Source organism: Lycium ferocissimum, chromosome 1 (assembly GCF_029784015.1).
Source record: "Lycium ferocissimum isolate CSIRO_LF1 chromosome 1, AGI_CSIRO_Lferr_CH_V1, whole genome shotgun sequence".
NCBI classification, from domain to species: domain Eukaryota; kingdom Viridiplantae; phylum Streptophyta; class Magnoliopsida; order Solanales; family Solanaceae; genus Lycium; species Lycium ferocissimum.
In genome coordinates this window covers 67218097-67240013 of record NC_081342.1, presented here as the reverse complement: position 1 = coordinate 67240013, position 21917 = coordinate 67218097, and the positions used below count along the sequence as shown (strand labels likewise).

At 34.4% G+C, this 21917-nt stretch overlaps 2 protein-coding genes across 2 annotated transcripts; both read left to right on the top strand.

Moving 5' to 3' along the window:
• Positions 1-977: 977 nt before the first annotated feature.
• Positions 978-1609, top strand: LOC132066818 (uncharacterized). The gene is made up of 2 exons (XM_059460023.1): positions 978-1107; positions 1193-1609. The coding sequence occupies exons 1-2, from the start codon at positions 988-990 to the stop codon at positions 1607-1609; spliced, it is 537 nt and encodes a 178-aa protein (XP_059316006.1). The 5' UTR covers positions 978-987.
• Positions 1610-16912: 15303 nt separating this feature from the next.
• LOC132066807 (putative late blight resistance protein homolog R1A-10) lies at positions 16913-19491 on the top strand. Its single transcript, XM_059460015.1, has 2 exons — positions 16913-18607; positions 18811-19491. Exons 1-2 carry the CDS (start codon positions 16913-16915, stop codon positions 19489-19491), a joined length of 2376 nt encoding a protein of 791 aa, XP_059315998.1.
• Positions 19492-21917: the final 2426 nt, after the last annotated feature.

The following is a 21917-nucleotide window of genomic DNA, read 5'->3' as shown; positions in this document are numbered from 1 at the left end:
TCCACATCAAAGAAACAACAAATCCACACCGAACCACAGACGACTTTGAAGAAGAGTCACAAGGATCAAAAGGTTGCTCAAAAGCCTATTTTACAGAAGTCTGCGTCACCAAATTTGAATGAACAAATTAATCGACCCCAAAACACCCCGGTCCTACATGATGTCCCTACTGCATCTATGAAAGATGAAATGCAATTTCTAAGGAAAGATTTTCAAGTTTTCAAGGAATCAGTAAGTGATTTTAGTTACGAAACAAAAATCTTTTTGGTGTATTTAATTCTTGTTTGTTAACAAATTGAAATACTGTTTTTGTTTAAATATTAGGTCGTTGGTGAGTTCACAAGTATTGGCACTGAGTTGTCCAATCTTCGAACTTTCATGGATGACAACTTCAAGAAGTATTTGAAGCGATCAAGGGGAACAATTCTGTGGACAAGGTAAATGTGTGAAATAGGAATTGAACTAACATTTTAGACCCTTATTGCGAAATACAATTTATATTAATTTATTTTTTTATGTGAAGGCGGCCGATAGTGAGGCGCCGGTACATCAAACTGATGCTGGGCTACAGTTAACGCCTGAAGAAAACTTACGTCATGATTCTACCATTCAAACATCTCTGCCGAAACATGATGATGAGTCAAATAAGGTAAAATGAGCTTGTGACGTGAAATCCATCTTTTTAAGTTATGTTGTGCATTGTATGCACAAAAAAGTATATGATTGCCATGTTCCAGTCTATAATTTTAAAGTTACGTTTTCCTCGGTATTTTCTGTTTTATAGACTTTTGTATTTTATGGCGTTTCGTTTGTATTTCACTGATAAACTTCTCATTTTTTTTTGTATGTCACTGTATTTCTATGTATTTCTATCAGTCTAATCCTGACTCTCTTTCTGTGTATTTAGTAATTTTCCAACCTTATATTTTTATGTTATGATTTTGTTTTAAATTTTGATTTTTTCTTATTCCAAAAGGTGTTGCACCAATGTTACATGAGGAAGTTCCGGATACTGTAGTGACCGGCAGAAATTTGAGAGCAGATACACGTAAAACTTCATCTGAAGAGATTAATCGGGCGGATGAAGGATCTTTAAACTCAACAGAGGTAAATTTTACATTCAATCTTATAGATATTTCAAGATACTGCTATATTTAACATTTATTAAATCTCTTTTTTTTTTTTTTTTTAGAGAATGGTCGCAGAGATGCTCATTGAGCTGCCTCTAGAAACTCGTGTACCAGAAGTAGGTGCGGGAATACAACCCGGGGACATCACTGATCATTCAATTTTAGAGACCCCACTCAGGTTCGATGACAACATTACTAAGTCACAATGGTTGATCCCTGACGAAATGTTACCAAGCCAAATAGGTTCGTCAAGTTTCTCTGTGTTTCATCAAACGGGTCACAAAGAATTTGTTATGCCACTAATGTCTGCTGACAAAGGAATACAAGAGGCAGTGATTAATGCGAAAGTTGTAATTGCTCAACCAGATGTTATTCCAACTAGGATAGTCAAACCTAATAAATACTTCAGTTCACCTTATATGACCAATTACGGCTCTGCAGAAGCTTCTGTTCAAGACCCCCACACCTTCCATTTTTAAAAAGAAGCATCCATGTGTTGAAGATCCAATTAATAGCCAGCGAAATACTTCGCTTATTCAACAATACCGGAATTGGCTTGAACAAGATCTGCTTCTAAGGCATGATAAAAAGTAAGTTTGAACGTATTTACCTTTTTAATTTATATATTCATTCAGCAAAGTAAACTGTTTACGTTGAAAGTAACTGATTGTTGTTATTTAAAAAGGGTAAGGAAAGACGTTACAAAAAGAATAAGCAAGCTTTGGATCCAGATGACATCAACTTTGGCTTCAATTTTGGTGTGTTATATGTTGACACCCAATTTTGTCTCTCCTTTATTCTAATTTATTTTCATGGGCTTCAAATTTATTATCGAACTAAATATTTTATTTTCACTACTATTTTTATTTCTACTACTATTAATACCATTACCCTCATTTTCACTATTTTTACTATTATTACTTTATCACAAATTTTTAAATGGTTCGTCATCGTTTCATTTTAGGATTTATACTCGTAAATTAATTTTACTTTATTAAATTCTTTACTTTCTACATACTAATTATTATTTATCTTCACGTAATATATATTGTACTAGTTGTTAAATTAGAAGCCCAAAAATAATTAAAATTAAAGGAAGAAAAAGGCCAGGAAATTCGGACCAATTATGCTCCAACATTTTAGCCCAAATCAGTCCTTAACAACTCACCCAATAGACCAGCCCAACAATTCAACTCCTCAGCCCACTATCCTAATATCCGACCCGGCCCATTGCTCTTAAACTTCATCACCTACCCTAATCAACCAAAGACACACCAGTCGCCTCCCTTCTTTTTCTCCCTTCTTTTTCTGTCTTTCCACTTTCTCCCCATCTTCATTTTATCCAAAATCGCAGTTACCTTTTAACAATGGCAGGACTTTGCCATGCCATTTTCGTGCAACACTTCCCCTTTCCATACACGAACGGTCTCCATGTCTTTTTCGTCTGAGCCTTCTGTCGATTGACAAAGAAGGACGCTCCTTTCTCGCTTCAAACAAATCAAAATCTTCAAAGACCAGAGAAGGTCAAACCATTTTAAGGAAGGCTGAAACAAATCACGTGAAAGGCTTCAACGTTCGGATTAGCAGGGTTTGACTCAATTTCGAATTTTTGATTTTCAAAGTCCCGCTCGAAATCGCAAACCCTAGTCTTTTCCACCTATATATATATATGACATATATCTTCAGGAAAAGTGGAGGAGAGAACACTGATTAGGGAACCACTGAATACTTTACCATATTCAACATTTCCACTTTACCATTACTGCTTTAAGTTTTAGTTTTGTCATAATTCGATTCGGTTTCGGGGACTGGAAATTATCATCAAGATTGCCTCACTCTAAAAAGAACAGACAACGTATTACTCTATTTCACTTCTCAGTTTGAAAATTTAGTTACTTTAATCGGATTCGGGTTCGTTCGAGTTCGAGCATAAATCCGAGACCTCTACATCCCATTTCACTGCACCAAAAAAGGGTAAATTTTTATTTTGTTATTAATCCTGTTAGTTTGCTGTTTATTTGAATAGTTGTGGTAACTTGTTCGGTCAAAACGTGATTAATGTTACTTGGTTCGTTTACTGCTTTCAATGATATTTGTGGTAAGTTGTTTAGTTGAAATATGACAAGCGTTAATGTTGTTGTTTGCTACTTATTTTGAATAGTTATCATGAGTTAATTTGCTGTTTACACGGTTGTTGTTGTCTAGTTCCCATATACACTCATGACGATTTAGGAATGCCATTTTATAGCTTGATCGTCAACTGAATCTTAGCTGAATATTGTGTTTGAATCTGAAGATATTTTGATGTCATACTAGCGAATGTTGATATAAGTTGGGTCTCTTCGTTCACTTGCATCTGATAGGAATTCTATTTTCTTTAGAAGTCGTAATGAACTTGTAATACTAATCCTTGTCATTCTAAATAGAGATGAAATTGTATGTTCGCTAAATACTCAAAAATCCAGTTGCCATACTCGTTTAGATGAAAGTTGTGTATGTCTTGTTCTTCCTTGAGTATGTGACCCTGTTTAATGGAATGACCGGCTCTGTTTAAAGGAAGTCATGCCTTAAGAGTACCCCGCTTAGTGATATAACGAGCAGGATGACTTAAAAAGGAAACAGAGGAATTCCGGCTACAAGAATATTACAGAATGCTTAAAGAAAGGAAAAGGAAAACTGTTTAACTAACGGTACATAATGTATGTTGTTTGACGAGTCTATTTGGGCACAACAGAAGAGACCACGGCCTTTAGGAATATGATAGTTATTTGTCATGTCTAGCTCGAATTGGGTTAGGATTTGATGTTTGGCATAAATCTGAGCCCTATGGAAGGGATCCGTGTATTTGTTCTATGAAAGTTATTTCCAAGCGCAAACCCCACCTCCTGTTTGTGCGTAAAAGAAGGTTGAAAGTACGCATTACTGACTTAAGTTGCAGTACTGATATTATAATTGCAAGTTATCAAACAGTAATTCTTTTTTAGTAGTTGTTTCCGTTTTGATGTTACAGATGGTTAGCCTCCTGTCTTTGTAGTAGTAAACACATACGGACATGTTGTTTATCCATAAACCTTTGTTTTCATGTCCACTCTAGGTGTCTTGCTCAACTGTTTTGGAACAGTTGCATAATTTCACTTATTTTAGTGGCTGTACATTTGTACTCTTGTGTATATCAACTGTTTCTTGGTTTTGTGAGACTGATCATGCACGAGTCTAAGGTTTTCGTTTGAAGTTGGTTTTAGATTTATTGATTAAGGGCTGTGATTTTAGGAAGTGGGGTTTCTTTTATTTTGAAAATCAGTTATACTCTGTGTATGTCCACTGTTTTCTTGGTTTATTGTTGTTTGCTTTGATATTAACCTTCTAAATATCCCTATGAATGCATATACATGAGATTTACTTAAATATACATATATAATTTACTGAACTGTTTTGAGCTTATATTTTTACATGTTTAACTTTATTCATTGATTTTATACTAATCATTTCTTCCGTTTTTTTATGCATGACCTCCGCGCACGAGTCTGAGGGACTCGTCACCTCCTGCGTTCGGTGTTGGGCTAAAAGCCCAACAAAATCCTCCTCTCGTGTCCGATCAGCCCGCAGCGACAAAATTAAAAAAAAAAGACTTTCTGGGCCAAAGCCCAATAGCCAACAGTGGCGCAGCAGCAGTTCTACAAATGGGCTGAGCCCATTAATTATATTTGCCTCCCCCCTTTTATTTTACTTTGTGTGTCTAACTTGTATTATGTAACTAACATTTTACTTTGTGTTTGGGTTTCTTAGCTAGAATGAACCTTAGTAGAACTAGTGGTTTAATGTTAGTATAATGGGTAGTTAGTCTAAAAAAAGCAACCAATAATTAGTTCCATAAATTTCATTTTCTTCTTTTATATTAAGTTATTTATAATACTCCTAATAGTTATCTTTTAGAACAATTGATTTTTTTAAATAGCGTAGAATATTATCTTTAGGTTAAAAGAACCATGATTCACTCTTACTATTTTAGGAATTTAAAGTCATTAATACACAAGTATGAACTATCTTACAAACGAATTTTTCAAAGATATTCAATTATACATATTTTTAGCCAAACCTAGTTGGTAGAAAACAGAAAGAAACTCATGCCCTTTTCATCATATTAAAATATAAGTCTAGGCTTTTCTACATCACCATATTCATATATTTCTTATCTAAAGATCACATTTGTTAGGTCTTCTCTTAAAAAAGCTGTTGTTCATAGGTGAATCATTCTATATTTTTTACAAATCCTATTTTTGAATAGCATTACTATACTTTTCATTTAAGGCCTTAGCAATATCTTTAAGTTCTATTTAGCATTTAAAATCTTCTTTTACGCAAATTACTATATTTTTCTACAAGTTAGCTTAAATAGCATCATTATATTTTCCTTTAAAATTTTAATAATATTTACAAGTTATTTTCTTAAGATTTAAGCACTATATTTAGCATTAATTAATTAACCTAAGTTTGGCCGGTAAACCGTAGTTAATGGATTCTAAAGGATGCCTAACCCCTTCCCTTTAGGATAATTGGAACCCTTGCCTAGAAACACTGATTAAGTAGACCATTAATGGAGGTTTAGTTTTAACTTTGCCTCAGCTAATATTTAGGTGTCCTAATTTACCTTTAAAATTAATTAGGTGGCGACTCCTTAAAATAAAATAAATAGGAATCACCAATATGTTGTACTCAATTTAACTCGTTTTAAATGGGGTATAACATTACATGTTGATGACAAAAACTGGTTCTATCTCTTATCGATGAATGGCCAGTCTTGGAATGATGAGGTGCTATATTTCTCATTTCCTTTTTATTCGTTAATTCTGTAGTTGTCTATCTATCTGTTTTTTAAAGCATATTTCTCTATATTCCTTCTATGTATTTCTCTATATTTCCTCGTATTTCTATGTATTTTACTTCATTCAAACTGCATATTTCTCTGTAACAGTTTTTAGTTTTTCTATCACACAAGGTCCGTATGGAATTTAATTTACCAATATGAATTACACTTATTTCATTTTTTTTACCAAAGATATTGATGTCGTTTTTTACTACTTGCGGAAGAAAGGCAAGTACGACAAGGATAACATATTCAAAATTCACAACTGTTGACTGTATGTTCTTCTCCAAAATTGATGAAATTCATCGTGCATATGCTAATCCGGAGGGGACCAGTAGTGTTGCCAGTTCGGAGAACGAAATATGCGAGTATATTAACGGGCATAGGATGCTGGCTAATGTGCCATGGCATACAGTTGATTGTGTACTCATCCCTGTCAACATCAAAGAGGAAAATCACTGGATCTTGATTGTAGTGCCATTCACTGATAGGTATTCCTACTCTTTTTTTTTTTAAAATTCATTAAAACTGCATATCTCCCTGTATTTTCCTCGTATTTCTATGTATTTCTTCATTCAAACTGCATATTTCTCTGTAACATTTTTTAGTTTTTCTATCACACAAAGTCCATATGAAATTTAATTTACCAACCTGTTAACTGAGCTGATGTACTATTCTTTTACGTACGAAAGCGTACGTACATCTACAACTCATAATGTCTTTGATCATGATCTTTGTTGTTACAAGAGAAATACACAAGATAGCTACCCTATTGCCACATCATCCACATTTGTCTGGATTTTACGGAAAAAAAAAGGCATCGATTGGATTAACCACCCATCATACAAGGGCAAACAATAGACTGATGACTTTGATGTCATGTATGTGAACGACTTGCCACAACAAGCCTCGGGGCAAAGATGTATGTATTTCAACATCGAGTTTCATTTTTTTTTTTTTTCAAAATTCTCAACCAATAATCTTTTTTTTTTTCATTTTCGGGGATTGTGGTGTGTATGTTGCCGCATTTGTCGAATACTTTTGTTCTCGATACAGAGGCGTTCCATCCGAAAATTGATGCGAATCACTACGCAATAGATACGAGGCATTACTGGGAATACGGATGGCAAAACGGGCCGAGAATGCCTTCCTTTGACAATGAACCGCCGCTAAGACCGCTTAGGCCTGCCATAGATTACAACGCGGTCGACACAGTAGTTGTTAATTAGTCCACTAGGTTTTAATGTTGAATCTTTTTTCACAGTATTGTTTTGCTAACGATTTTTGTACATTTTGTTGTGTTGTTTTGTTAAGAATTAACTTGTTATATCCCGCATTTTGTACATTCGGATAATTCAAAATAATTGCGAGAAGTTAAGAGCAAGACCATTTTTCAAAATTATTTTAATGTACAAGTTGTTTATGAATATTATTTACGAACATTTTTAGTGTGGAATATTGAGAAAGGTTGAGGGTAAAAAGGAAAATTCGCAAAATGGTTCATGGTAATATTGTGGAAAGGCTAGGGGCAAAATGGGAATTCCACAAGGTGTTCAAGAAAGTTCTTGAAGGACCAAATTGTTCAAGAAAATTCTTGAAATGCCACTTTGGCCATGTGACATAAAAAGTGGGCCCCACCCATGGCCATGTGTCCATGTTCTTACTTAAGGGACCAAAGTTTAAACAACAAGACAAGTGGGTGTATTTGTTATTTTAAGAAAATTCTAGAAAAAGGGGACAAGAGCCATGTGTTCATAATTTTTAGTAGGAGCCATGCAAAAATATACATGTATGAATATGGAAGTGATGACAAAATAAGAAAATTAGTCATCTTAGTTTTAATTTGAGAAGGTTCAAGAAAAAAGGGCATGTGGCTAATTGGGATTGGAAGGGACTAAGTATATATAAGAGAGGAGAGGATTAATTCATCATTTAAATTAAAAGAGTTGGAAAGGAAGAAAGAAAGAAAGAAAAGAGAGGAAAAAAAAAATAGAAGCATTCGGCCATGGCTTTGCCGAATGAGGGTCATGGAGAATTGAGGGAAAAAAATTATTCTCTTCTAGCTTTCCTACCAATTGGAACGTCCTCTTTAACATGGAAGAGTTGTTGGAGCAATCAAATTATTCATTTGCGCAATTCCATCCCTAGCCGAGTGGAGGAACCAAGGTTAAAGGTAAGATTTAATCTTCCCTTTCATGTGTTATAGATGATTTGTGAAGTGTTGTAGCATGTAAAAATGGATGAAACTCATGAAATATACGATGTTGAAGTTGTGGCCGTACATTTGTATAGTTAGCCGTGGGTGTGTGTATGTTGTGAGGAAAGATTGAATTAATTTTATGTAGTATATTGGTTGTTGTTGTAATACATGGAAAAGGATGAAAAATTCAAGAAAATAGGCGTGTAGTTGTTGTGGCCGAATGTTGTGGACTCCATGATGAAAAATGAAGATTGGATGGCTTGAAATGAAGTTGTAATCGTTATAGGATTGTTGAAGAAGTTAATGCGCTACTAGCTTGGATTCTTACATTGTATGAATAATGTTGTTAATGTATGGTTGTTGGTATGGTTTATGAATCTAGAACAAGAGAAAATGTGTTGCTAATGTTTTTATTGAAGTTGGAAGGGTTCGGGTGGCATTGCATGTTGATTGAGTCATTTTGAATATTGTAGTGTTGCTAGAATAATTGTTGGGATTATTGTTGGCTTGGCCGAGTTAAATTCTCGGATTTGTTGTTGTGAAATTGACCGAGTTAGATTCTCGGGGATGGCGTATTTACAAGGGAAATTCTGCCGAAATTTTGGTAGAAAATAAATGAATTCATTTGAAAGATTAAGGCAAGTATACGTCGATGAATCTAATGGTTATATTGATTCTCTTGAATGTAGACCAGCGAGGTTGGACAAATAAGCGTAGCTAGTTGGTCGTGAGACAGGTATGTAAGGCTTACCCTTTATTTCTTTGGCATGTCCTAGAGCAAAGTAAGGTATGATATTGATATGTACATTGGGGTTACTCTATTCTGTGATTCCGAGCTTGTTTATGATTCGTATGCACTTTTGATATGTTCTTAAAAGAATTCTGTAAGAATTAATGTGCTCGATTTTTGAAAACAGTCTACTATGTTTGATACGTATGTATGGTTCCATAAGCTATATTTGATTTGATCCATAATGATATCCGAAAGGCACTTGACATAACTATGGCTCTGATTTTCAAAAAATGGCTTCTGAAACGCTTGTAGGACGTTCTGTACTTCAAACGCTTCTAACTTTCTGATACTAAGTCAGATTGAACCGAAACTTGTTTTTGAGCTATCAAATATCGGTAAGTGTATATACCTATCGAGTCTTGATTTGCGTGCATATGATTTCGCACTACTCTGTTCGTGCAAGCCTTAATATGTCTATTCACTGAGCCCGGGTCAGGATATGTTCTCGCGCGTATTCCACTGCATTATTCACCGAGTCTCTCTTACTAGCGGGCCGGGACACGTTATATGTATATGATGATATGATGGTACGGGATGGAGGCCAGGATGGCACATTCACCGAGACCCGCAGTAGAGGGCCGGGACACGTTATATATACATATGGATCGGGTTGCATGTTCCGCAGCAATACACTATGTGATATTCTATGAACACGCATGCATGGATCTGTTATATGCATATATGGTATATGATATCGGCATACATGATTTGTGTCTGGAAAGCAATATTCTGGTATTCTGGATAACGTACTTACTTTTCGTACTATTTGTTTCAGTTATGGTTCTGTTTTCTGTATTTCATGTCTTACATACTCAGTACATATTCCGTACTGACCCCCTTTCTTCGGGAGTTGCGTTTCATGCCGCGCAGGTACACCTAGATGAGCTGAAGCTATTATAGAAGATGTTCCAGGGGAGTTGGCAAGATCCACTTGTTCCTGGAGTGCTGCCGAGTCAGAGTATGTGTGCTATGATGTCTGATTATTGTTAGAGACTTTGCAGACAGAGTCGTGGGTATTGGTTGTTAGTTTTGTAAGCGGGTCCATCAGTCGACGTGTCATCGGTGTTATGATATAAGCTCTATATGATTACAAATTCTGTATGATTTGAAACAAAGAAAAGAATATTTCTGAAAGTCTTACTATGTATTTCATGTTTATTTGATTTAAAAGTTCAAAGAAGCTATGTGTATATTGAGAGTCAGAGGGTTCGCTCAGCCCTAAGTAAGGGTCGGGTGCCCATCACACCCTAGTAAGGTTAGGGTGTGATTCTTTGACGACTATTTTTTGTTTGAGTCTCCCATATTTATATTTATCATTTAACAAAAACAGCTTCTAGTGTATCTCAATATATTTCAATGTTATATACCCACTCTTCAATTCGACAAATTATTCTAGGTGAATTGGAATACTTCTGGTGTATTTCAATGTATTCCGGTTGACTAATTTCTATCACGACTATTTTTTGATTCAGACTCTCATATTTATATTTATTGTTTTAATGAAAACAACTTTGTGGTGTTTTTCAATGTATTCCAATGTATATACCCACTCTGCATTTTTTATGAAACAGTTTCTGATATATTTCATTGTATTCCTGTGTATATAGGCCTAATGCAACTTAATATTTCTTAAACATTTCACCCATATTTCATTGTATTGTTCTAAGTTAATATGTATGTATTCATTTTAACGTCCGTTAACACCGAATTGTATGCAATATTATTATGAAAATGAAGGATAAAAAATACAGAATACAACGATGAACCAAAAATTTCTTTATTTAATATTTTTGGGGATAAGTGTTTTAAAAAAAAACAATTACAATCTAAGCATCTACTTCTTACGTGGCTCATTAGAACAAGAACATCTATTGTGACCAAGACGTCCACAAGTACTATAAGCATTCCTACGTTTACCAATCATCATCTCCATTAATGGTTTATCTCGCTTCTTCTTTGGCCTTCCCGGGGGTCTCTTGTATCTTGGTGGCAAAACAACTTCATCGCATATGTGTTTGGGAATATTCCACTCACTCTTGTCAGGCAGAGGATCCACAGGCACATCATATGTCTTAATCACTGTCTTTGATTTGAATAGGTCTGAGCAATATTCATCAGGCATAAGACTTTTACTCTTCAATACAACCCATACATATGGACATGGTATCTCGTCCATTTGGAACATCCGACAACTGCATGTTTTCTTTTAAGATCAATTATGAAACGTCTTGCCTCATCATTTACGGTATACACATATTCAGTTGATGGTTCAACTGAATCAAGAAGAAATGTGTCAGACCAGAACACATTGAATATTAACAACGATAAGTAATATGAAATACATGGAAATATACAATCCAAACAGAATTACTTAATTACCTTCTAAAATATACAGAAATATATTGAAATATATGTAGGCAGACTTCAACAAGATAAACAGTAACATACCGTCATGGAAATATACAATCCAAATAGAATTACTTAAGTACCTTCTAAAATATACTGAAATATATTGAAATATATGTAGGCAGACTTCAACAAAATAAACAGTAACATACCGTCATACGTAGAGATTTACATTCGTTTATTGATAATAATTGCTGGAATGCTTTTCCAAGTGTTGTGAATGTGTATGTACCGTTCCTTCTATTAGTGCAATTCCATCTCCCAAACATCTTCCACTTCTTCAAGAAAATCAAAAACGAGCAACTCTCTTTGCTACCAATTTTCCATTAATACATTCGCTATATTTGAGGTCATTGTCCATCACGTTAACGGGTGAATACAATCGAGCCCACTTTTCCCTTCCAAAGATCCTCCAAGTACTCATCAACCTTCTCAATCTTCTCCATTAGCTTATCAAACTCAGCCTGTGTGTATGCTTTTACAAGTGCATAGAATACAAGACTCAATACTTCACCATTCGACTTATACTCGTGGTCACATTTTTCCATAAATGCCATATGCACGCCAAATGTGGCACAGTTGGATATACTCTAGTCACCGCCTTAATGATGCTCTCATGTCTGTCTGATACAACACACATGTTATCCCTATTCCCATAAGCTTGTTTGAACTGCTCAAAGAACCAGGTCCAAGACTTATTGTTCTTTGAATCTATCACACCATATGCCAATGGTAGAATATTACCTGCACAAACATGTTTTGTGTATTATTACAGTGAAATATAGCATAAATCATATTGGAAATACACTGGAACTAGAATGAAATACAACGAAATATACCAAAAGCAGAAAAAAATGTATTTAAACATGTTGGCACCTACCTGCACCATCCAACGTGCTGGCTGATACAAAAGTACCGTTATATGTAGTTTTAAGGTGGGAACCATCTACTACAACTATCGGTCTACAACACTCGAAGCCTTTTATGAACGCTTTAAGTGCTATAAACAAATACAAGAACTCGTTTTGTTGTGATTTGTGCATTCTCATATGTGATCCAGGGTATGTTTTATCCAATATGTACACATATCCCAGTAACTTCTTGTATGATTCTGTTGGTTCCCCTCTTAATTCATTAATTGCCTTTTCTCTAGCCCTCCAGGCCGTCATATAAGAAACATCAACGCCATACTCATTTTTTACTTCGTCTACTATATCACCAGGTGTATATTTCCTCTTGTGATTTATTATTTTTGGCTTAACAATCGACGCCCAATCAACCAACTTGTTGCTTGCCTTTGGGAATACATTTGTCCTTCAATGGACACGTATGTTCGTCATGAAAAGATCTTACTACAACATTTCGAGTTCGCAATACTGAAGCTCGAATTTCCAATGACAATCGGTTGAACAAAGTACCGAGTGTAACTACATAAACCAATACAAAAAAAGAACAGTCAGATTGAAGTTTCAAACACATACCCGATCCTAAATACATTGCCTTTATATACTGAAATGGTTACATAATGGAATTAAATAATGCAAATAGCCGTATTTCAATGTATTTAATTAAATCCAACTGAAATATAATGTCACTACAACAGTTTATGTCACTGTATTTCAATATATTTCATAGTATATTTCAATGAATTTCATAGTTTTTCGGACTAACATACCTTATGGCATTCGATCTCCCTATCCTGAAATTGAATCTTTTGCGAATTGCATAATTCGCCATAACATTCTTCAGAGTGTCCTTATCTTTGTAGATTTGATCAACAAAAACATCCTTACGTTCCTTGTTTGAAATTATCAAGTCATCGTTGTTTTCAAATAAAACAACGACCTTTAGCACAATCGACGCATCCAAATCATTTGAATCAACTACGTCCATAGCATGCATATAATCAAGAATTTCAAGTTGAAACATATCGTCTCCAACTTCGCAGTTCGCCGGACACAAAATTCTCAAGATCATTATCAGTTATGCTAACGCACAACGGATGTGCTTCAAATCCCTTGTTTTCTCTCTTAAGCTCAACATACACCCTTACTCCCATATTGTTGCGTATTTCCATTGGCATATTGTCTCCTTCAACAACATATTTTATTGATATCGTTTTCCTGCTAATAGCAACACCTAACCGAATTGCTATAGTTTCAACCAAATCACCGTATGAACAATAATCTTTGAAGACAACTGCGTCTAGTTTGCAATTAACAAAGCAATTATGTTCATTCCAAAAACCGGAGTGTCTGATCACTGTTGTTATGCTTGACATGTTTTGTTTGATAATTCAACAAACTAGAAGAACAGTGACTGCATTGGAAAAAAAAACATCGTTCCAATCACAGAAAATTGAATCAAAAAACAATCTCACACAAATCATTGAAAATTTGAAACATACCTTTTGTAAAATCTAAAATACAAATCTGATCTTCACTAAAATTCCATATATACACTCGTTCGTATCTTATTTTGAGTGTATTTCAACTTGCTTTTGAAGAATTCGAATGTAGAAAACAGAGCTCAAAGAGATTCTTCTACAGTTGGAAGTTTTTAGATCTTTAGTATTTTTTGAATTCAAAAAGTTTTGATTGTGATAAAAGTGGAGAGAGATACGTAAGCTGTTATGGAAGAACATTCGTTACGCGTGATTAATGGGAAGATTTAAACTGAATCCTTGAATTTAAAAAAAAAAAATCTTTTCCATAAATACGGCCTAATTTTACTCACCAGTGTCATGCGTTTCCTGTATTTCACTATATTTCTAAAAAATGAAATACACGCGTGTTAACTGAAAAACCAGCTACGCTTAGTAAATAACAATTTTATAGCTATTTCTTGTTACAAGCTACTAAAAGGTAGCTATTTATGTAAGTTTTACTTCATTAATCATCTCTTGATCTCTAGCTACTTCAATTTAGGCCCGTTTGTCTTAGCTTAAAAGTAGGTTATAAGTTGAAAATAGCTTATAAAGAAAAAAAAAAAAGTTGGGCTACCCCAACTTATTTTTTTTGGGCTTATTTTAAGCACAAAATGGCTTATAAGGTGGCTAGTCAAACACTTAAAAAAGCTGAAAACCAGCAACTTATTAGCTAAGCCAAACGGGCTCTTAATAATAAGTATTTTAATTGTTGCTTATACATATAGAATGTAAGAGCGAGAAGGAAGATTAGATTTGAGATTATTCAGCAATACATTAAAATGTCAGAAGAGAGTGTGAAGTGTTAAAGAAAATAAGTGCTCAACTAAGTAATTAACAAAACATATTGCATGTGACAGGCTACAATTGACGGCCATCAAGGCATCAATCAGCATGTGCATTTGATTGGGAGAAGAAAATTTTTGTTTTGGGGCGTGGTAAACTCGTATATCCCTTAATTAATTAAACTGTCAGAGAGTGTGAAATGTTAAAGAAAAGAAGTATGCCAACTGATTAACAAAACATATTGCATGTGAGCTCGGCCCGAGTATAAGTTTTAAGTAGTAACATTTATCAGGAAAATAGCAGCGCTATACATGGTTGAGGGAAGAGAGCATGTGCGCACATGAACATATGTATAACTGACACACTGTATACTAAGTCAGTAGGGGAAGGCAATAGTAAATTTCAATTTGAAATTTAATTAGTTAAGCTCTAGGGAACTTCATCAAGATTAACATTAAGTGTTTAAAAGATAATGATATACTTGGGTGGGTATATTTAGGTGGAAAGAATTTAATTTGCGGGTCGGGGCGGGAGGGGCATGATTTTTTTAAAGTTAAATCGGATAATTAATATGAAATTGGGGATTCTGTCAATTAAGAGGTATATTTGTGTACTTCTTAACGGAAGCGGTATATTTGCCTACTTTGACTAACGAAACAAATATATTTATCTATTTTGACTAACGGAGGGTATTTAACTATTAAACTAAAGTAGAGGGGTATATTTGACCCTTTTCCCTCCCTAGAATGTTTATAAAGTACCTGATTTCTTTTATACAATTATATAAAAGTTTGGACCTATTCATGTTTTCATATTACCTCCAATTATTTTAAGTGCTAGGAGACAATAATTATAAAATGAGCTATGTATTTTAATAATGATGATTTTTTTTTTTAATTAAAGTTTTTAAAAGGATCAAGCAAGAAGAACATTCTAAACATTATGTTATTTGAAAATTTTCTATTTATTTCTCCTTGAAATTTTCAAATTATTTTGACTTGAATAAGCATAAGTTAGTGTATTTAATAGTGTGTTTTGGAGGAAAAATTATTGATGGGAAATTGATGGTAACAAAAATTCTACAAGTAAAGGTTATAGAGGTCTTTTTATAGGTGTGGCCAAATTTGGGCCAAACTAGTGTGGTAGTTTTGGAGCGTTCTTTAATTTAAGTACTAATTCTTTATGTGTGAACAATTTGATGCTGAACAATAATCACTACTACTAAAATAAAGAAAGTGGTCTATGAACACAAAGACCTATATTTTGTTTGTTTTGTTGTTCTTTTGTTATGTGCCAATTAATGACTATTACATGGTATTCTAGGTCTTCAGTCTTCAGCTTTCGAACTATACCCGAATTTGCTACGACACACCTTACCTTTCTCGGATTACCCCTAAACTTTAAAACGAAATAATTACCCCCAAACGCGACGCCCACTCAAGAGTGACATACACTCTCCTTGCCACATGTGTATTTATTTGTTTTCTTCTTTTTTTTTTAAATTTTTTTTACGTGTCAATTTTTTTTAAAATAAAAATAAAAAATGAATTTTCATTAAAAAAAAATGAGTTTTAAAACCCGTCTTTTTTTTTTTAATTTGAAATTTTGATTTTTTTTAAATCCATTAAAAAAAATTAAACTGAAAACATGGATTAAAAAACTGAATTTTCTTTAAAGTAATTTTTAAAACCCGTTTAAAAAAAAAATTGAAAATTTGATTTTTTTTTAAAACCGTTTTTGAAAAAGAAAAAAAAAGCCTTTTTAAATATGGAAAAATGGATTTGTTAAAAATATGGAAAACTTGATTATTTTTAAAATGTCTTAAAAAATCTTGATTTCATTTCTTAGGACACTTTTATTTTTCAAATAAAATCCGAAAAATGTTTTTTTCTTGCCAAAATGTGAAAAAAACTGAATTTTTATAAAATTTTGAAAAAATTAATTATTTTCTTAACATGTGGAAAACCGCGTTTTAAAACTAAAATGTGGAAGGATATTTATTTTCAAATTTTTTAAGAAAATCTTTTTATCAAAGAGAGTGAAACACACTCTTTTCAACGTGGGGGTAATTATTCGCTTTAAGTTTTAAATAAGTTTAGCAAAGGTAAGCGTCTTTCTGGAAACTTCATCAAAATTTAAAATTGTTTAGAAACTACGCCCACCTATTTATCATATTTTACCGTTTCCATTGTGCAAAATTCTTCCATATTTAAACAAAGCTTTCTCAGTAGTTTTCAAACTTGTCTTATCATTTTTTGTGTGCCAACTTTCTGTTAGTCTCTTCATTCACATAATTGTAGCAAGAAAGATGGCTGCTTATGCTGCTGTAACTTCTCTGATGGGAACAATACACCTGATTTCCCAATCCGACTTATTACACCTTGAAGAGGACCACAAAGAACATTTGGAATCACTCTACGAGAAGGTCAGCTCTGTGCTAGAGTTTCTTGACAATTCTGATGATGAACCAATGAAGGCTTTGCAAGAAAAGGTAGAAGATTTAGCAAATGAAGTAGAACACGAAGTCGAATCTCAAGTATTAATGGTTATGGAGAAGGATGAACAGGTTCGGACAGAGGCAAATGAGAGGCTTCTTAAGATCTTGCGACAAGCTATACAAGACATGGATTCTGTGAAGAAAGAGTTCATCAAGCTGCAGAGGAGGAATGACAATTTGGTAGCTGGAAATCGTTCGCTTTCACCACGATTGCATGTTTCAACCCTTGAGAAGGACATGGTGGGGCACAGCAATGAACGAAAGCGCATGCTAGATCTACTTACCGGACGCTCATCTCAACTGCAAGTCATCTCTATTGTTGGAATGGGCGGCATAGGTAAGTCAACTTTTGCCAAAAATATGTTTTCTGATTCCTCAATTGTGGGCTTCTTTGATGTTCGTGGATGGATTACTGTGTCCGAGGACTATAGTATAAGAAAGATGCTTCTATCCCTCCTTCAAGAGGCTATTGGCGTGAATGAAGAGCTTGATAAGAAACAAGATGGAGAACTAGCTGATTGCTTGCAGAAAAGTTTAAAGAGAAGAAGGTATTTGATTGTTGTGGATGACATATGGAGCAGCGATGCCTGGGATAATATTAGACTATGGTTTCCAGAAAACAGTAATAGAAGTCGAATATTGTTGACTACTCGGGACATTAACGTTGCTCAATATGCTAGCTCTCACGAGGGACTTTTTCCAATGCGTTTCCTAGAGCCAAAGGAAAGTTGGAATTTGTTTTGCCAAAAGGCGTTCGGCAAAAAAGATTGTCCAGCTGAATTTGAGAGTGTCGGAAAGGTGGTTGTAGAAAATTGCAAAGGATTACCACTGATGATTTCGGTGGTTGCGGGGTCTCTTTCTAGGAAGAGGACGCTGCACGAGTGGTATGAAGTAGCTCAAAGTGTAAGCTCATTAGTAGACGTTGATGATTATCAACGTTGCTCAGGAGTGCTTGCTTTGAGCTACAAGCATCTTCCTTCACACTTGAAAGCTTGCTTTCTGTATTTTGGAGTTTTCAAAAAAGCTAGTGAAATTTCTGTGGAAAAGTTGATTCAATTGTGGATGGCAGAAGGACTCTTTGAGCTGAGGGGGCTTGGGGAGTGGGAAAAAGTGGCTGCTAATCTCCTACATGATCTTATTGATAAAAGTCTAATTGTTGTTAGCAAGCATAGTTTGGATGGAAATATCAAGACATGTAGGATTCATGATCTTCTCCATGATTTATGCTTGAGAGAAGCTGAAAGCGAGAATCTTTTGTACGTTCCAAATCCCTCAATTTCTGAACCCAAAAGTGTTATTCAAGATCGTCGGTGGGTTTCATTTCATTTAGAGGAAGGTTGTTTTTTTTCCTCTCTTACTTACAGTAAAACACGTTCTGTTACGTTTCTTTCGGGTAAAATTAGGTCCAGTACTATTGAATTAGGACTAAACCATTTCAAACTTCTTAGAGTATTGGACTTGGGGCAATTGGGCTCGAGTAGTTTCCCTAAGGAATTATCTTACCTGGTTTCCTTGAGATATTTGGCCATGGGGCATTTGTACAGAGTCGATATCTACCAGTTTATAAGCTTCAAAATTTACAAACTTTTATTATTCGTGAAACAAAGAGAAGTACACCCAGTTGGTTTCACCTACCAAATGGAACATGGAAAATGTCTCAATTGAGGCATCTCCACTTTCAAAGCTTTTATTTGTGTTCTCCTCCAAAGTTATCTGCTGATGACGTTAAGTACCAGGTTTTGGATAACTTGCAAAGTATTTATGGGTTGAGTCCTGATTGTTGCACCAAACAAATGTTTGAAGGGATTAAAAACGTGAAAAAATTGGGAATTTGTGGCAGAACTGATGACTATTGTCGTGAGCCCAAATCCGTAGATAATATTATATATTTACCTGAGCTAGAGGCACTAAAAATCCTAATATACGACTCTCACAGGGCTACTTTGTTTCCAGTTCCATGGCCGAGATCTTTCCCACCGAATCTCAAGAAGCTGACACTTCAAGCAGCTTATCAACCATGGAAGGCCATGACAATCATTAGCAAGTTGCCCAAACTCGAGGTGCTCAAATTGAAGGTTAATTTCTTCTTATGTAGGGAGATAGTCGGGGAAGATGTCTGGAAAGTATCAGAGATGGGATTTCCTGAATTGAAATTCTTGCTTCTAGAGAACACAAGTCTTAAATACTGGAGGTCCACCGATGATTCTTTCCCACTTCTGGAAAGCATAATTATCAGAAACTGTCGTTCCTTACGAGAGATTCCACAAGCATTTGCAGATAGTATGACACTGCAGCGAATTGAGTTACGGGGATGCACTCCTTCCCTTGTGGAAGTCGCTAAGAAGATCCAAAATGATCAAGAGGAGGAGTTGGGAAACAAAGATTCTTAAAGTTGATGCCTTTGACACAATCAACTAGAGGTAAGTAAAATAATTAAAGAATGAATCTTCAACAGCCATTAGATGTTTTACCAATGATTGAGAATTCTCATTGACTTTGATGAAAATGTTTGGTGCATAATTCCTGGTACATTGTTTGATTGTAATAAGATAGGTAAAATTGAGTAGTTCATATGATTTATTACACGTGATTGGTCATAGGTAAAATTGAGTAGTTCATATGATTTATTACACGTGATTGGTCATTTTAGGGTCTTTTATTAGATGATGTATTGGCTCTGTGAAAAGGGTGTGTATAACAATCTTCACACATAGTACTCAATATTTCTATTGAGCTCGTTTATTTATCTGCTTATTTTTCAGCAAGAATGGAACTCAGTAGATAAATAAGTGGATGATATCTTAACATCTTGAGAGGCCTAATCCATTAACAAATTAAAAGAAAGCAACCTAGATAGTATATAAACATAAAGGAACTGAAAACTTAGATAAACAAAGGATCGGTAAAGTTCTATTTATAGGCGATTACTATAGATGAAGTAAAATTTGGCCAAATGTCTTCTACAAGAGATTAATCTCTTATACTATAAATTACCTTGGTCGAAATGTTTGTTCTTTAATGTTGGGACAATTTGTGATAGAAATCTTTAGAAATACAACAGATTAGCGGTATTAGCAGGGGAACGTTTTTTAACAAAGGTTGTCTGGTTTAAAAGAAGTTAGATAGATTAAATCTTTAAAGGGAGTTTATGATTATGTGTTATACTGAGTTTCCAACTCTAATAATCTCCCACTCTTAAAATGGTCATTGTACGGTAGGTAGATTCGGTGAAATTAATGAAGAAGAAAACAAAGGAAGATATGGAGAAGACAGAAGAAACCAAGGAAGATGTGATGAAGACGAGTTTTAAGGACTTGTCAAATGAAGTTTTAAGCCGTTCTTGATGGATGTCCACACCTTGAGTCGCTTGACTTACATCATTGTTATATAATCCATCTTGATGAAGGAGATTTAGGAAGGAGATGTAAACAATCGATTATTACATAAGGACTCTATAATTCCTCTTATGAACTCAACGCTCGAAATTTATGATTATTTGATCATTTATGAAGACTTTTTATTTGATGAAGGAGAGTTTTCTTTGATGATGATGAGTTCCATAGGTTCTCTTTGACCAGCCTAGGTCATCGAGTCTATGATGATTTTATTGACTACTACGGCTAAATCTATTTACTCAGTTTTATGAGCTTTTATTTGAGTTGTGGATTTGTAAGGTTTTCTTTTTGCCATTGGATTATGAAACAGTAGTATTCCAGGTGTTTGCTGATTGAAGAGTAGACATCTACTGGAAGTCCTGTGAGAAATTCAATTTTCTTTTCAAGTTTCATTAATCTCAAGATATTCGAAATTTCCGCTTACTTTTATTAGTTTCTAGACTGGATTCGTTGCTTCTATTGCTATAGACCCTGCAAACACACAAAGTTCATAGAAGCGGATTTGAATTAAGAGGCATTAGAAATAACTCTTAAGAGCTTTACACTATATCTAATAGAACCTTTCTAGACTGGATTCTTGCTTGCTTGCTATAATCCTCAAACACACCAACACTTCGGTGTTTCAAAAGAAAAGAGAAAGAAATAACTCTTAAGAACTTTACACTATATCTAATACTAGAACCTTTAAGGCTATGACTCCAAGTTTTGAACCTTTGGCCCTCATCAACTACTATTACTAATATTGTTACAACAAAAAAAAAGTATTTGACCTCAAATTAAAAAAAAAAAATATACTAAGAAAAAGTGTTGGGCTTAAACTTTTCATTTCATTTTTGGAATCCAAACTAACTCAAAAAGACACCACTTGAAGTTTTTAATGAAAAAAATGAAGTTTTCTAATAAACAAATATGTTGGCCTCGTATCTTCTAACATTTTTCAATTCATTTACATCCTAATTTTGAAAGCCAAATCATTTGTGATTTCTAACTTCAAACTAGTCCATAGTGTGGCGACTATATTTTCACATTCTGCTCTGGGAAATCATCTGGTTTAAGTAAAAACAAACGGTCATTTTCTGTACATCCACACAAATACAAGCTGCAAAAAGGAAAATATAAGCGGTTAGTCATTTTCTTGTACATCCACACAAATACAAGCTGCAAAAAAGGAAAAAAATATAAAGCAAAGAGAAGGAAATGACCAAAAATCATTTTAAAGAACGGAAAGGGCCAAAATTACCCCTGACGCCTAGGATTAGGAGAAAGATGAGGCATTGGATCTGCTGGTTGGTTCCGTTTAGAAAATGAGAGAAGAATTTGATCATATAAAATGGGAAGGGCATAATTGGCCTAATCTTAACATGGAGATAACGACAACACAGATTTTGTGTATAAATAAAAGTCCATTTAGCTATCAACAA